Source organism: Chamaea fasciata, unplaced genomic scaffold (assembly GCF_029207755.1).
Source record: "Chamaea fasciata isolate MVZ Bird 193981 ecotype frontalis unplaced genomic scaffold, bChaFas1.0.hap1 SCAF_4, whole genome shotgun sequence".
Classification (NCBI taxonomy): domain Eukaryota; kingdom Metazoa; phylum Chordata; class Aves; order Passeriformes; family Sylviidae; genus Chamaea; species Chamaea fasciata.
This window is the reverse complement of record NW_027094089.1, coordinates 39,263,785-39,278,927: the sequence shown is the minus strand read 5'-3', so window position 1 is coordinate 39,278,927 and position 15,143 is coordinate 39,263,785. Positions and strand designations below refer to the sequence as shown.

Here is a 15,143-nt window from a genome sequence, read left to right as displayed (position 1 = left end):
TTGTTCCTGGCACGCATGGGCACTTTTTCCAGGAAGATATGCCTTCAGATCATGACATCTGAGTATGGAAAATGGCTTGCATGGAAACTCCGATACAGCAAGACTAGTTTGACCACTGAAAATAGCAAAGCAAGCCCCTCCAGGTGATTGGGCAGCCTTTCCTCTTCACCTAGCCCAGCACAGAAAGCCCAGCTGTGTTTGATCTCTGCAGCCAAAACTCAAATTGCTGTTCCCTGACGTATCGCACATGGGTGGCTGTGCGCACCGTCTCTGCCAATGAGCAAAAGCCCAGCCTCTGCTCACAGCCCTTCCTGAGCTCATCAACACTTCCAAGTCACTCTGAAGGGCGACCCACCACAGAGTTCTCCTGGCTGACTTGTCAATGTTTAATGCCATTCATAGTGGACGTAGAGGTACTTTGTTTTCCAGACGCTCTCTAAGTGTAAGGGACTAAGGGAATGCACCGAACGATATAGGAAAGCTCCGGCTTCTAGCAGCATGAGTAGGAAACCAGAACTAGGTTTTTATCTGAGCAAGAACTATGTTGGAGGAGGGACAGGTATCCTGCCATTTAAATTACTGCAAGTTCATGAACAAGAAGGTTTGCTACCTTTCCTTTTGGCAAACAGTAGTGCCCAAATGTCTTGGCACTCTTTAAAAAGGGACCAACCAAAGGGACCTTGACAGGTTACAATGGTGGGTGGACAAGAGAGCAAGCATCAGTGCTCAGCAAGAATCCCCGGACATGGCTGAGAAGTCAAAAGACCTTTCCCTTCTGCTGCTGCTGCTGCTGTCTGTAAGCAGCCCTAGGTCCTGCACCGTACTTCACCAGAGTTAGCTGAGAAGGGTCTCAAGATTTTCAGCACAACACTCCAGCTCTCACCCAAAGGGTCAGCACCCTACTCACAACATTCCCATGTAGGAGCCTTGCATTCTGAAAATGCCATGTCTAATTCCTTGACAAGGAAAGATTGATGTTCAGATGCACTGAAGGAGAAACCAAAACCAGAGGGAAATTCCTGGTTTCAGCAAACACCTGCATGGTTTCCCTGGTACTCAATTCAGTGCCAAGTTGGCTTGCTTTGAACTTGTCACAGGAATACGCAAAGGATCCCAAAAAGAGCTTTGAGAGCTTGAGCTGTCAGAAACAGAACATTCAGGTCACAGTATCCTTTTCTTTTTTCTCATGTCTCATCACTTCTCTGTCTGAGAGACATCTGGAGAGCACACAAGAGGCAGCAAATCCTGACATAATGCTTACCACCTTTCAGCAGAATCCGTTCATTGTTTACATTACATGTCAGATATAGATTCTAGGTCTACTGTCCACATAGGCCTGCATCTCCAGGTTGGCTAAGCTGCTTGTTCGTGAGGCAGGAGCACACCCTTCAGGACATCCTAACTGGTCAAGCGTCCGTCATCACATTGTGCTTCCCTTGTCTAGGGTTTACATTTTTTGTAGATAGTTTCTCAGGCTCTCTGTTCTTATTTTTGATCCTGTTGTTTTCTCAGTAACCTTGATGACGTCCTGAGAGGTCTAATAACAAAAGTGCAGGTGGTTTGATAAGATTACTCACAAACAGTTTGTCTGGTGCATCAGAAAAACCTGTTACACAGATACGTTGCTACAATCCTATCCTAGTATTTTACCCGAATCAGAAAGCAATTTTTGGTGGGTTTTAGTAAGAAATAAATATTAAAAGTTATTTTAAAATGAAGAGGAAATATCTTTTCCAAAAAAACCCAAAACCAAACAAACCAACCCACAAAAAAAGTAGAGGGTTAATCATTTAGGAACATTACAAGATATTTACCACAGAGAAGATGCTGTAGCACCTAGTTCTGAAATCCATAACATAAATGTCAAGGACGTCAGATAGTGTTGAGTTCATGTGTATAATTGCAAGTTTACTCACACTGCTTAGCAGACTAGGCATTTCCTCTTAGAGTAAAATACATTTGTCAAGAAGCATAAAAAAGCATAAATCCGTATGTAATATTTGTCAAAATGTCATTAAATATGTCTTTATGCCCCAGTAATAATAATAATATTGCTCTTTGTTATTCCCTCACCACATAATTTGACATGATGCTTTAAAAACATTTCACTTACGTGATACATGACACCTGCCTCTGGATTCTCCAACACAAACTTGAATTCCAGTGCTTCCTCTTGAGCCATCTGTCCACACAAAAAGGGAGGAAGACTATCGGACCAGAGCTCTAAGCCTGTTAGTGGCCAGAACTGCAATCACAGCTCTTTGGAACACATAAACCAGGTATTTGGCTCTTCTCTGCCTCAGCCTTGCTTCATCTTGACTGTTTTCCATGTCAGTGGAGAGAGCATAAAGGAAGCTCCTGATCTTCTGGTTCACTAATTGGTGGGGGTTCACCTGGTCCTGGATAAGGTCTCTTTGGGAAGCCACAGCGCCCAGTCGGCCGTGGAGAGGATACAGGACCCCTGACTGTCATGGAGACTGGTGGCGGTGGTGAGGTGCCGCGGCCGCCTCGCTGAAGGGCGTCAATAAGGGCTCCCTGTGGGTGCAGGCACATTCCCTGCCTACAGTGATTTCTGAAGCTCTTTCACCAGTGCTGCCAAGCGACACAGCCGCGATGGTTGCCACATTGGGCGACGCAGGAGAAACAAGGTGAGACGGGATTCTTCTCCTGGAAGCCTTCTTTATCCTTTGGCTCCAGGAGCAGAAGAACCAGAGGGCTCAGGGAAGTAGGGTTTATATAGGGAAATCGGGGGGTGGGGTTACAGAACTTGGTCAATGGGAATTTAGGATTGAGAAAAGGTCCAACTGGCGAGAGGATCGAAAAGGGACCAGTCAACTGGGGTAAAAAACCAGGAACTGGGGAAACAACCTACAGGGGGTAACAAATAGACATAGTGCTGCCGAGCTCCGTGGGCAGTGCAGCACTTTGGTCACCCTAACTAAGGGCAGTCTCCAAGGGAGACTTCCCCTGGGGAACTATCACAACCAAAACAGCCTAAAGGCTGCAAACTCTCCATGGGAGAGCGACAGCATGGGTGGATGGCCCCAGGGCCACCACACCTGACAGCAATGCACAGGCTGCCAGCAGAGATGAGTGCTCCTTGTGAGCATCTGATCATGTATTTCTCACAGCATTGTATTCCTGGGCCGTTTCCATGCAGATTTGTTCAAGGTCACACAGTTTTTGCCTGGTGTTCTGCGCTTGCGCTTCACATTCCTGCAACAGAAACAAAGCAAACCAAAATGCAAGCAATATTAAGTAGATGGTTTCTACCGAGACAAGAGCTAAAAGAAATTTGTTAGTTTTGCCATTCAAATGGTGCATTAAAGGAACAAGAATTGCTAGTAAGGATAGTGATGAAAGGAGTAAACAATAAACAGAAGTAAGCAATTACAGAAGTAATTTCTTTCTTATTTTAAGTAATGTTAATATCAGCACAGTGATGGTTGGTTGGGGTTTTTCCTACCTTAAAAGTATACTAAAATTCCCAAATTGCCTTCAACTGCTAAGGGGCTTAAACTCCTGAAAGCATCCATTAGAACTTTTAAAGAAAAAAAAAAGGAGAAGTTCACAGCACCATACCTGTGCTCTTGCGTGAACTTCTGCAAGGAGATGTCAGTACTGCTGTTCAAGGTCTTGCTTTTCTTTCTGCTGGCAATCTTCCTGTGCTTTTAGACTGTTCAGACATTTTCTCAAAAGCATCCTCCTGCTTGTGCTGAAGGTCATTCTGAGTGTCAGTCTTGTGCTGAGAAATCTGTGTGACGAGCACGGAAGAAGAAATGATTATTTACCTTTTCACTTGAAGTTAAGCACAGACCATTCCAGCATAAAATATAAACGGTTATTTCTTCAGTATTTTTATTCAAACAAAGTAAAATCCTTTCTTGGCAAATGAATGACTTGCTTCTCAAAACAAAACTGAAATGTATTTTGAAACAAAGTATTTGATTTGGTTTTGGTTTTGCCATCCTTATACCACCTTGCAGATGTTTGGTCACCTTCGTTGTAGGAAACCTGAGGCAGACGCTTGCGACATTTTTTTTGAACAATTGTATTAAATTTTAGTAAATTATTAAACTACTAATCCAAATATCTCCTATAGAAGTTGGAGATGGTTGCAAACAAAAAATTAAACACAGCTTTTATTGTTTTTTTGTGCGGGTTGGGGGGGGGGGGGTGTGTTTGTTTTTGTTGGGTTATTGTTTGGTTGGTTGGTTGGTTTTTTGTTGTTGAAAAGCCAAGACATTCCAGATTATTATGTTTTAAAACAATTTCAGGGAGTTCTGGCATAGAGAATTTTTTTCTTACAAATAGCTCGTAAGTTTGTGATGTGTTTGGGTTTTTTTTAACTGTGTGTAAATGACAGAATCTCACAAGTATTCTAGGGGAAAAAAATATTGAGGGATACGATGTCCTGCCTAAACACGAGGTGCTGCTATTGCCCTTCCTACCACACTGCGAGACCTCCTATCCCAGACCAGGACAAGCCGAACAGAGCTCGTCACCTGTCAAACAGGTGATGAGAGAGGGTGGCTGTAGTGCTGTGTTTTTGGTCTTATCAGTTTTATATGTGTATTTGTTCCTTGCTTTTATATTGTTTTATATAAGTTATAATGGTTTGTTCCATGTAGCCCATGTTTTACTCCTTTATGGTTTTACCCCCGTTATTGTTATTAATCAATCATCATTTATGTGACACCTGGGTCCAGTCAATCACTTTGAAGCCTCACCCTGGGTCTAAAAAGTTCTAGTGAGGGCGTTGAATGATTTGGAAGGGTCCCGGTTATTCCCCCCCCCCCCCCCCCCCCCCCCCTTGTGTTATTGATTTGTTATAATATTTGCCATTTATTTATAGAGTCACACCCTTCACCCCACAGATTGGTCCCAAGCTGTACCCTACCCCCTGCTCCTCCCCTGTTTATAAGGTGCTGTACAGAGAGGATCCTCGCTCTGGTGAGCAGACTCTCTGGGTGTGAAGAAGTCCCACGTGGACTTAATAAACCCCAGCTGAAGTTCCCTGTCAGAGTCCTTCCTTTATTCCTCATCAGTGTTCACACTTCTGTGGGGCAAGAACCCACAGGATCGGGGACGTATCCCAGGACATGGAACCATACCTATCTGCAGCCAGGGCAAGGGCTAGCCAGGCAACGTGGGACACAGGTCCCGAGAGACACACTGGACCACCGCAGGTGGCTTTTCCTGCGTGTCCCAGAGACACATTTCAAGACTTGATACTCCACTCCCATGCCCACCTCAGCATTTTCACAGCCAAATTCAGAATTACGGTTCGTGAAGTGCAGTTTTCCCAACCAGGATTTGCCTACGTGCTCAGACTCCCACTTCTCGGCACATATTAAGACCACAATTAAATCTCCTTAGCTTTCATTTTATAACTCAGAATAAAGCAGGCCTGTAAATACACAACACAAAAGACTGCAGCACATTCAAAGTCATAAATTATAAAGCCAGATATTTCTGATGTTCATCCGACAACTTGAAATGAATTAAGCTTTCAAGCAACAACTAATGCAGTCAAGTCCAGACTTAACCTTTTTTTATTTCCCAGAATTTTACAATTATACCTAAGATAACTGTAGGATGATGGACAGGGGAACAGCTACAAAAGCAAAGTGGAAAAATGGAACACTTTTACTACTGAAGGCAGCTTAGGGTTTGACACCTAGCAGTGAATGACATTTTCCTTTCAGAGAGTTTTGGAAGTTCTGAAAGACTCCTGACTTCAGAGATGTCGAGATTCTGAAACCCTACAGCTCATGCTGACCTGTTTAATGAGCTTGATGTATTCATGGCAATTGTAGTCTACTCATGTTAATTACATTTCCTACAAGTTTGTAGCTTTAATGCATCTGCCAACAAAGCCCCTGCCTCTACAACCACTGGCAGAGAACACTGTCATGACAGAAGTGTAGAATGGTTTGGGAACTGACACAGAACACCATGTCCCGATCCATCCGCTGCTCCTTCTGTCCTTTTTTCAGGACAGACATCACTTTTTCAACACTGATCTTTTGATACAGCATTAAACTCTCTGAAAGTAGCTTCTACAAAACACTGTACACAACAGAAGGCAATACCCTTCCAGAGCCTCGTCAAACTAACTCAGCCACTTACTATTAGCCAGAACTCTGAGCTAAGAGCTTACCTAAGAGCTTACCCGGCTGTAGCTGCCAACTTAACAAAGAAAACTCTATCTAAAAGTAGGCTTCTTCACAGCCTATATCCTGCCCTACATTTTTAAGAATTAGCTTTGAATGAAACCTGACTTGTGTTTCTGCTTGTTTTGAGAAGGACCTTAGGTCCTGTCCACAAACTCCTTTGATTTTCACTACCACTGTGTACTGAGAACTTGCGTTAGGTGTTTACTGTGACAAACAGCCACAACACATTCCATCAAAGCCCCAAACCTGCATTACACAAAGTGTAACTTTATAAAGCTGTAATCTTCAGAACTCGTCTGCATTATTTAGCTATTTGGGGGATTTTTTTCCCTTTAAACCAAAAAATCCCCAACCCACCCACACACTTTGCACCAAAAAAAACTTTCAGCTAGCATGTCATGGAACTTTCCATCTACTCATGCATCCTACCTGACAAGTCCTTTCTGCTTGAGTTCGTTCTTTACTGTGGAATTTCTTTTCAGCGATCTCTACTCTGCAGATGTTGTACTTCTCCACTGCAAGTCTTTGTTGTCCCTCTTCCCACGGCCACTGAGCACTTTGAACTATTTTCTTAGTCTCTGCTGCTATCTGCTGATGTTTGTCATTGAGAACCGTTGTTTAAAACAAAACAAAACAAAACAAAACAAAAAAAAAGAGAGAGAGAGAGAGAGAGACAAATAGCGCTGCAAATGAATGTGTTCAGAAAACAGAAGGTGTAATGAGTATAAGTTCTTCTCTATATTGTGACATCCTGTGAAACACTGGAACATTAACACTTTCAGTTTCGCTACAGAGAAACAATCACATTTTGTGTTCCTGAAGCATCTTTCACACAAAGACAGAGAAATGCTTTGGGGATTTTTACAAATTAAAGCTCTTCTCCCTTTGGAAAGGAATAACAATTCAACTCTTTCAAGTGAGGCGTCTCTAGCACAGGGAACTTAACTGCATTCTTCTCCGACATCTGGCTAGCTTATTTCCAAATATCTAGGTGATACTTTCATCTGTATCAAATTATTTCAAGCTCAGTTCAAGTAACAGTGAAGACAGACACCTGCCACATGAAAAAGTCTCTAGGAAAACCTAAGGCAGCTTGGGCTAATAAACAAAGGCTTAGCTTTCTGGGGAAATCTACTGCTCCTCAAGAGATTTAAGTCTTCAGCCCAGCAACTGCCCCAACATAGGGAAATACTGCATATACTTCTCTGGGAAAGCTTAAACAGCAAGGGAAAACTGCTTTTCCTATAAGCAGTTTTACTAGGAACTTTGCTTCATTTCACAAACTGGCTTTTTGGGTCAAAATATTTTATATTAGCTTTTTATGTTACTGAGTACAACTGGCTATGTTGGCATTTATGTGATCACCACTTTTTCTTAGATTTTACTTCAAATTCATCCCATTCTTCTGAAATTTCTTCTAGCTGGAAAAGGGTGAAACAACCAGAAGAGTCATGCTGGGAAAACACAGAGAATTAGTGGACACAATGATGGGGAAGACATGTCAGATGTCAGGAAGTCAAACCTCAAGAAGGACAGCAGAAAAACACTTTGGAGAAAACACTAAAGACATGGCACAGGTGAGGTGCTCTGTCCAACGAATTAAGTTGGGATCGTATCAAAAGCACCACTTGAGGTGAGCAAGGCTCCAAGAGACCAGGAAAAAGAAGCAGTAAGTAAAAAACAGATAAAGAAATGAGAAGCAACACCAGGACTATTTGGCTTCTTTGACATTTGTGACAATAAAAACAAAACCGGAAAAAAACCCATCCAAAAACAAAACTAACAAAACCTAAAACCAAACCAAACCCCAACCAAACAGAAAAACAGTTTGAGAAATTTAAATCAACGGTAAGATTTTTAAATTTTTGTGTTCTCCAAATGAGTGAAAGTGCAGATTTCTTACTGTCTTTTAAAAAACTCTGGCAGTAGAAGTCCACTTGCAAGTTTTCAGAGTCTCCTTCCATCCTTGTAAGGTTACAAACTCCAGGAGCACTCCAGTCTTGTCAGTGAACACCAACGGTTCACAAATGCATCTCCCGTCCTAAATTTAAAGAGTATTATACTTACTTAGGTAACAAAAAAATGCATCCCCCTGGCTTTTAAGTTTGAGAAATTGAGAAATCTCTCTCTGTTTGAGAAGGATTAAAAAAATTCGAGTTTTCCCTCCCTCATTTTCCTTATCCTGATTCCATACAGCAGTGAAAGCTGAGCAGCAAGAGGAAGGCACCCCCCTGCATCAGCCAAGAAGCGAAGGAGCGGGGCACAAGTGACACTGTCTATTGCAGCCCACACGCCTTGTTGCACTGCACAGCTTGTCTCAGCTGTGCATTACCACCATAAATGGGATGGTTTTTTCTCTGCTGCTGCTCAATATGATGGCAAAGCCAGATTCAGCCTCCCTTTTCTATTCCAAACTGCTCTTCACACTCCTTGGAGAGAGCATAAAATAAAAGCGAGGCAAACCCAGAGGTGATGGGGTGAAAAACAAGCAGATCTTCCTAATTTTAAAAAAAAAAAGAAAGAAAAAAAAAAAAAAAAAAAAAAAAAAAAAGATCTGACACAGAACAGATGACACCCATGGTTTAAACCTTAGATAACTTTAGATTGTGTTTAATATGTCATGGCAATTAGAGAAGTTAAAGTAAATTGACAGGTTAGGTGAAGGTGTCACCCACCTGATGCATGCATTTTGCGAAGTGGAGCCATTTTGGCAGAGTAAAAGCCACACATTACTCACACCCCTAAAAGCCATACTGTAGGTAGTTACTAACCATTCAGTAATAAATATGGCACAAAGGGTAGCAGTAGTTAGGAGGGGACGTGCATGAACAGTAGGGCTCTCTTGCTGTAATTACACTCTATCCATTCAAAAGTTAAAAAAACCCCACAACAACATAGAACCAAAACAAGACCAGTTAGGAAATTTGGCATTTATAACGTACCAACCGTTCACAGAATACTCCACAAAATCTGGCTGGTCAGGCTGGTCAGGCTGGTCAGCTCTGCAGCTCAGGACACTTCTGTATTTTTGTGCACTGTTAGGCACATTTCATGTTACTTTCTGACTTGCAATGGGCAACAGCCAGCAGCTCATGCACTAAAAAAGGTCCCATAGCAAGAGACTGGCTGCCAAAAAGTGACAGCACTTTCACCAAATGAAGGAATGAGCTTGCTGAACACACCGAGCTTTATGTGGATGGAGCAGCAAAACACCAACATGGCTGGGAACAAACTGAACAAAACTGCATCCTTTATTGCTGGTAGCTTCTGGCTCAGCGGTGCTGTCGTTTTAGACAAATTGTCTGTTTTGTACACGCTGGCATCGAGGTTCACTACTAGTAAAAAGGGAATCAGTGGGTGAGGTGACAGTAACAGAATTCTGGCCCAGGTTTGGAAGACCTCCTGAGTCCGCAGATAGGTCTAAAGTCAGCTGTGAGTGATTATCCAAGCCTTGTCTCACCACGCTGTGCTGGAGTGCACTTCACTCATGGTCTCTGTCTTGCAGCCTCCCAAGCTGGTCTCAAGCTGTAAAAATCAGACATTTCCACAAACTGTTCTGTTGTGCTCCCAGAAGACAAATGGATGGGTTTGGCCCGGGGGATTTATACTCCAACATGTCCTAGCTCTCTTTGAGCCCTGAAGGCTCCTTTAATTGCTTTATTAATCATTTGTCAAATGCGTTGGAGCAAACAAGGCATTGTCATTAGCACAACTATTATGATGACTAATACCTAGAAGCTCATTCTTAAAAGCTCTTTCATCAATGATGTTAGATTCCATCTATCTCACAGACAATCTATCCAAATCCCACCATCAATTCTAAATTTTACACGCCCTCCTAAAGTTGTAGTATACTCTTCTGAATAGATTCTGAGTGATCAGATAAATTCATACAACACACCCCTTCAAAATTTCCCATGTCCATGTGCAAAGAAGAAAAATCATTAAATGCAGATTGAATTAAAGAAATACGGTAACTCCAGTTCATCTGATTTTGTATGTGGAGTGGGAGGGTGTTGCAGTGCGGGTCAGTGGTGACTCGCTGCAGCCTCCCGAAGGCGCCTCCCTGAAGAACGCGTTGGGGCAGACGCACAGCAATCACACACCCACACCCACCACAGGTGACTTGTTGATGACGGAGGACAGGAACGGCCTTTGCGTAGAAATCCACTGGGTTTTGCAGCGCGCTGGAGGGGTCAAGAGGCAAAGGCGGCGACAGTCTCTTTGCCCTCATTCAATGCTCCAGAAGGAAACCAGTTGAGTCTACCAGAGCCAATACCTCCTGCCTGCAGATGATTTTCTATGACATCATTTTCTATTATTTCTTTTCTTGATTTTTCCCAAAATAAGTACCAGAGCAGGCTGTTGCTAACAAAAATCCAACAACTATAGAAGAGGGAGTCTTCTTCTGCTTTTTTTAAATACAAAAGTACATGGACAACAGGTGATTTTTTTACTTTCACAGAGGATCTAGAAGATTTTTTTAAAAAAATACTGTTTCAGAGTTTGGACTTCAAAATATATAATCAATAACAGTTTCCAGGTCTTTCACTAGGCAAAATTAAATACCGTATCTCTGTTTATCATCTTTTATTCTTTTATTGGTTCAAACAAAGACCATTCTTGTTCACTCGTGCTGTGAGTTTCTCTGCTCTGTACATCCCTCTTTCCTTTTGAGAAAAGGAAAATGTCCCGTTCCGATATAAAAGGGGGAGTCAGGGAGGATTCTTTCTGGTAGATTTCTTGGATGAAAATAAAATGCAAATGCTGCAATATGATACTAGAGAACCGTTGATTGGGTACAAAAAAAGATAAGCGTTCCTACTAAAAGGAGGATAGAAGAAGAAGCAGAGAGGGAAAAAGAGAGAGATAAAGGAACAGAAGAGAGGGACAGCTCTTCTGTAAGAACCCCGGAGCTCTGTCAGTGTTGCCTTGGCAGACGGAGCATGTGTGCTGCCAACTGTGGTGTGTCTATGGAGCTTCTGTGGCACGCTGGGCAGGATTTCGCAACAGCAGCAGGCTGTGTGTCCCTTCCATCGGTGGAGAAAAGGCTGCCGTCAGTAAGGGTGCGCTCCTAGAGCAGCTGTGGGTCCTCAGTGATAAGAACAGGGCAGAAGATCTTGCTCCTTTTTAAAAGCGTCCAGTAAGAATCAGCGTAGGGTAGGGGGCCCAACGGGTTGTGCGCATGCTGCCACTGCTCCCTGAAGTGACTCACAGGAGGAGGTGGGCGGCTCTTCCTGCTGGAGTGCAATGCAGGCCAGGCCAGGACTTCCGTCCTCGCAGTATTACCTGTAGTCCCAACTGGCTTGAAAATCCAGGGGTGACACTCTGGGCCAGTCTCATGTTGGTCATGGCGAGAAGAGCGAAGCTGGGAGATGATGCCCCTTTCTCCTGCCTGTAGCACGTTCTCTTTCGTTTTCTGTTTCAAGCATTGGCTCGTTATCTGTCAGGGTTTTACTGCCAGGATTTTGTTTTGCCAGCGGCTAATTTGCATATACTTCCGGTCGCCATTTCGGGGAGCAGCAGGGTTCAACTGTGACCTGACGGGAAGGGAAACAGAACAGGGGGTTACATGGAACACTGAACTGTTAACATAGAACATTGAGCTGACAGCCTGGAACACAATAACATAGAACGCTGAACAACAACCACAGTTTTAATCATTTCTTTAGTAAGGCTTATTTATCTCACTTAGGGTCGGGACGCCACAGCTACAGGCACATGTAAGAGCAGGTGGCGCCGGCTGCAGCGGTCGCAGCTGGATGCAGGTGGCAGTCCGCAGTGCCTGGGAAGCACGGCACGGGTGGCTGCAGCAGCACTCACGCTATCGGGGAGGTAGCGGAGCACAAGGTCCCTGTGGTGAGCTGGTTTGTGGAAAAGGTGAAGCAGAGCAAAGCAGGTACAGGTAGGGAAGCAGGACCACAAGGAGGAAGAGCCAATTTTGGGGGAAAGAAGGGCTAAGATGAGCCTCCGAGTGAGCCCCTGATCCCTCCAAGAAATGTCAAGGAAAAATGACTGGCGTCGTGTCACAGCTGTGTGCTTTTATGTGCTAAGGCTTCTCCCCCTGCCCGACCTCATGGGCGTTTTTGGCGGGCTTTCTTGGTGGGCATCCACACATTTGCCGCAGCAGCATGTCAGGGGTTCAGTCACAGCCCGATCGTGGAAGTTTTCTCTGCCCTGATCCGCTGTCAGGCGAAGCCTCTCCGGGGACAGGGCTGTCAGCACATGTCAGCCCTTACAGGAATCCTTCACCTCATGTGTAACATACATCGAGGCATAAATAAAAAATCAGATCAGTCCCTCGGAAGTATCTTTCATCCTTCCGAATACAGCCCATAACTGGGCTAGCTGGATCAAATAATGAGCCTTTGGTTGTGCCACAGATGCAGGAAATAGCCAAGCTGGTTAGAGCAACTGTTTTGCATTGAATACATTAGGTCCACCTTGAATCCTGCAAAACCACCTTCAACCTGTAGAAATGCAAATGCTCACAAATCAGAAGTAACAAACTAAAGACTTTTTTTTCCCCAGCAGGTGAAGTGGCAGTGTCAGAAACAACAGCAGTGCAGGCTGGCCTTTGACACCACACTCAAGGCCTGCAGAGTAAGTCCATCAGCTTGCTTAGTTGTTTGGCTTTTTTTTATCCCTACTGTTCTTTGTATTTTGGAATTGCTTTTTCTCCAATGGCCCATTGAATGAAATCAGTTTGTGAAATGCTGGCTAATGGCAACAAAATACTATGTCAAACTAATTTATCACGGTTTATCAAAGCAATTTATCACGGTTCCTGCTCATTTGCAGAAGCATTCCACTTGTTTGAGATAAAAACCTTGGCTGACGCTCAAAAACTCATTTACCAGTAAAATTCAGTTTTCTGTGTGTTATTTGGAACAGACATTTTGAGGGTCAGACATGCATCTCAAAGCTCAGGATCATGCACTAGTGATAGTAAAAGTTGATTTTTTGGATCAACTCAGACTCTTCCTTTAGTTCAACCTTCCTCCCATTTTTATAACTATATGTCATGTCCAAGTAACTATGAGGCAGAAACACAGACTGGGCAAGTGTGATTTTATAGCCGTGGATAATGATCTTAGAAGAAAATGATCAGCAGATTGGTTGATCAAGGGGCTCCCAACCACCACTACAAAAACAAAACAGTACTCTTTGTGCAAGTTTCTTTTTTTCATACTGATTTTTTTTTCTGCTAGGAACATTTAGTGCAGGAATGCTTAATGAAGCGTGACCTGTCAGTGAGACCGTGATTATTTGAGGAAATCAGCTCTCCTTCCCGCGCACATGCGCTCCCTCATCAGAGCGGCATATTGTAATAAGTTAGCCAAGACTCCATTATCTTCATGCAGGAAGAGCCAATTCTTTATTATATTATATAGAAAATGATGTCATAGAAAATCATCTGCAGGCAGGAGGTATTGGCTCTGGTAGACTCAACTGGTTCCCTTCTGGAGCATTGAATGAGGGCAAAGAGACTGTCGCCGCCTTTGCCTCTTGACCCCTCCAGCGCGGCTGCAAAACCCAGTGGATTTCTACGCAAAGGCCGTTCCTGTCCTCCGTCATCACAAGTCACCTGTGGTGGGTGTGGGTGTGTGATTGCTGTGCGTCTGCCCCAACGCGTTCTTCAGGGAGGCGCCTTCGGGAGGCTGCAGCGAGTCACCACTGACCCGCACTGCAACACCCTCCCACTCCACATACAAAAATCAGATGAACTGGAGTTACCGTATTTCTTTAATTCAATCTGCATTTAATGATTTTTCTTCTTTGCACATGGACATGGGAAATTTTGAAGGGGTGTGTTGTATGAATTTATCTGATCACTCAGAATCTATTCAGAAGAGTATACTACAACTTTAGGAGGGCGTGTAAAATTTAGAATTGATGGTGGGATTTGGATAGATTGTCTGTGAGATAGATGGAATCTAACATCATTGATGAAAGAGCTTTTAAGAATGAGCTTCTAGGTATTAGTCATCATAATAGTTGTGCTAATGACAATGCCTTGTTTGCTCCAACGCATTTGACAAATGATTAATAAAGCAATTAAAGGAGCCTTCAGGGCTCAAAGAGAGCTAGGACATGTTGGAGTATAAATCCCCCGGGCCAAACCCATCCATTTGTCTTCTGGGAGCACAACAGAACAGTTTGTGGAAATGTCTGATTTTTACAGCTTGAGACCAGCTTGGGAGGCTGCAAGACAGAGACCATGAGTGAAGTGCACTCCAGCACAGCGTGGTGAGACAAGGCTTGGATAATCACTCACAGCTGACTTTAGACCTATCTGCGGACTCAGGAGGTCTTCCAAACCTGGGCCAGAATTCTGTTACTGTCACCTCACCCACTGATTCCCTTTTTACTAGTAGTGACCTCGATGCCAGCGTGTACAAAACAGACAATTTGTCTAAAACGACAGCACCGCTGAGCCAGAAGCTACCAGCAATAAAGGATGCAGTTTTGTTCAGTTTTGTTCCCAGCCATGTTGGTGTTTTGCTGCTCCATCCACATAAAGCTCGGTGTGTTTCAGCAAGCTCATTCCTTCATTTGGTGAAAGTGCTGTCACTTTTTGGCAGCCAGTCTCTTGCTATGGGACCTTTTTTAGTGCATGAGCTGCTGGCTGTTGCCCATTGCAAGTCAGAAAGTAACATGAAATGTGCCTAACAGTGCACAAAAATACAGAAGTGTCCTGAGCTGCAGAGCTGACCAGCCTGACCAGCCTGACCAGCCAGATTTTGTGGAGTATTCTGTGAACGGTTGGTACGTTATAAATGCCAAATTTCCTAACTGGTCTTGTTTTGGTTCTATGTTGTTGTGGGGTTTTTTTAACTTTTGAATGGATAGAGTGTAATTACAGCAAGAGAGCCCTACTGTTCATGCACGTCCCCTCCTAACTACTGCTACCCTTTGTGCCATATTTATTACTGAATGGTTAGTAACTACCTACAGTATGGC

At 43.6% G+C, this 15,143-nt stretch overlaps 1 protein-coding gene and 1 long non-coding RNA gene across 2 annotated transcripts in view; one reads left to right on the top strand and one right to left on the bottom strand.

Annotated features, from left to right (window-relative positions):
* Positions 1-3,071: 3,071 nt before the first annotated feature.
* On the bottom strand, positions 3,072-6,706 carry LOC136288878 (uncharacterized). Its single transcript, XR_010720623.1, has 3 exons — positions 6,609-6,706; positions 3,583-3,754; positions 3,072-3,216 (listed from the first exon to the last, which is right to left on the bottom strand). It is a non-coding gene; the product is annotated as an uncharacterized lncRNA (long non-coding RNA).
* A 6,772-nt stretch (positions 6,707-13,478) lies between these two features.
* Positions 13,479-15,143, top strand: part of LOC136289036 (serine/threonine-protein kinase PAK 3-like) — a 5,162-nt gene continuing 3,497 nt past the window's right edge. Inside the window, exon 1 of the mRNA XM_066182503.1 lies at positions 13,479-13,506. Within this exon, the coding sequence (XP_066038600.1) occupies positions 13,479-13,506 (28 nt within the window). The remainder of the gene's footprint in view (positions 13,507-15,143) is intronic.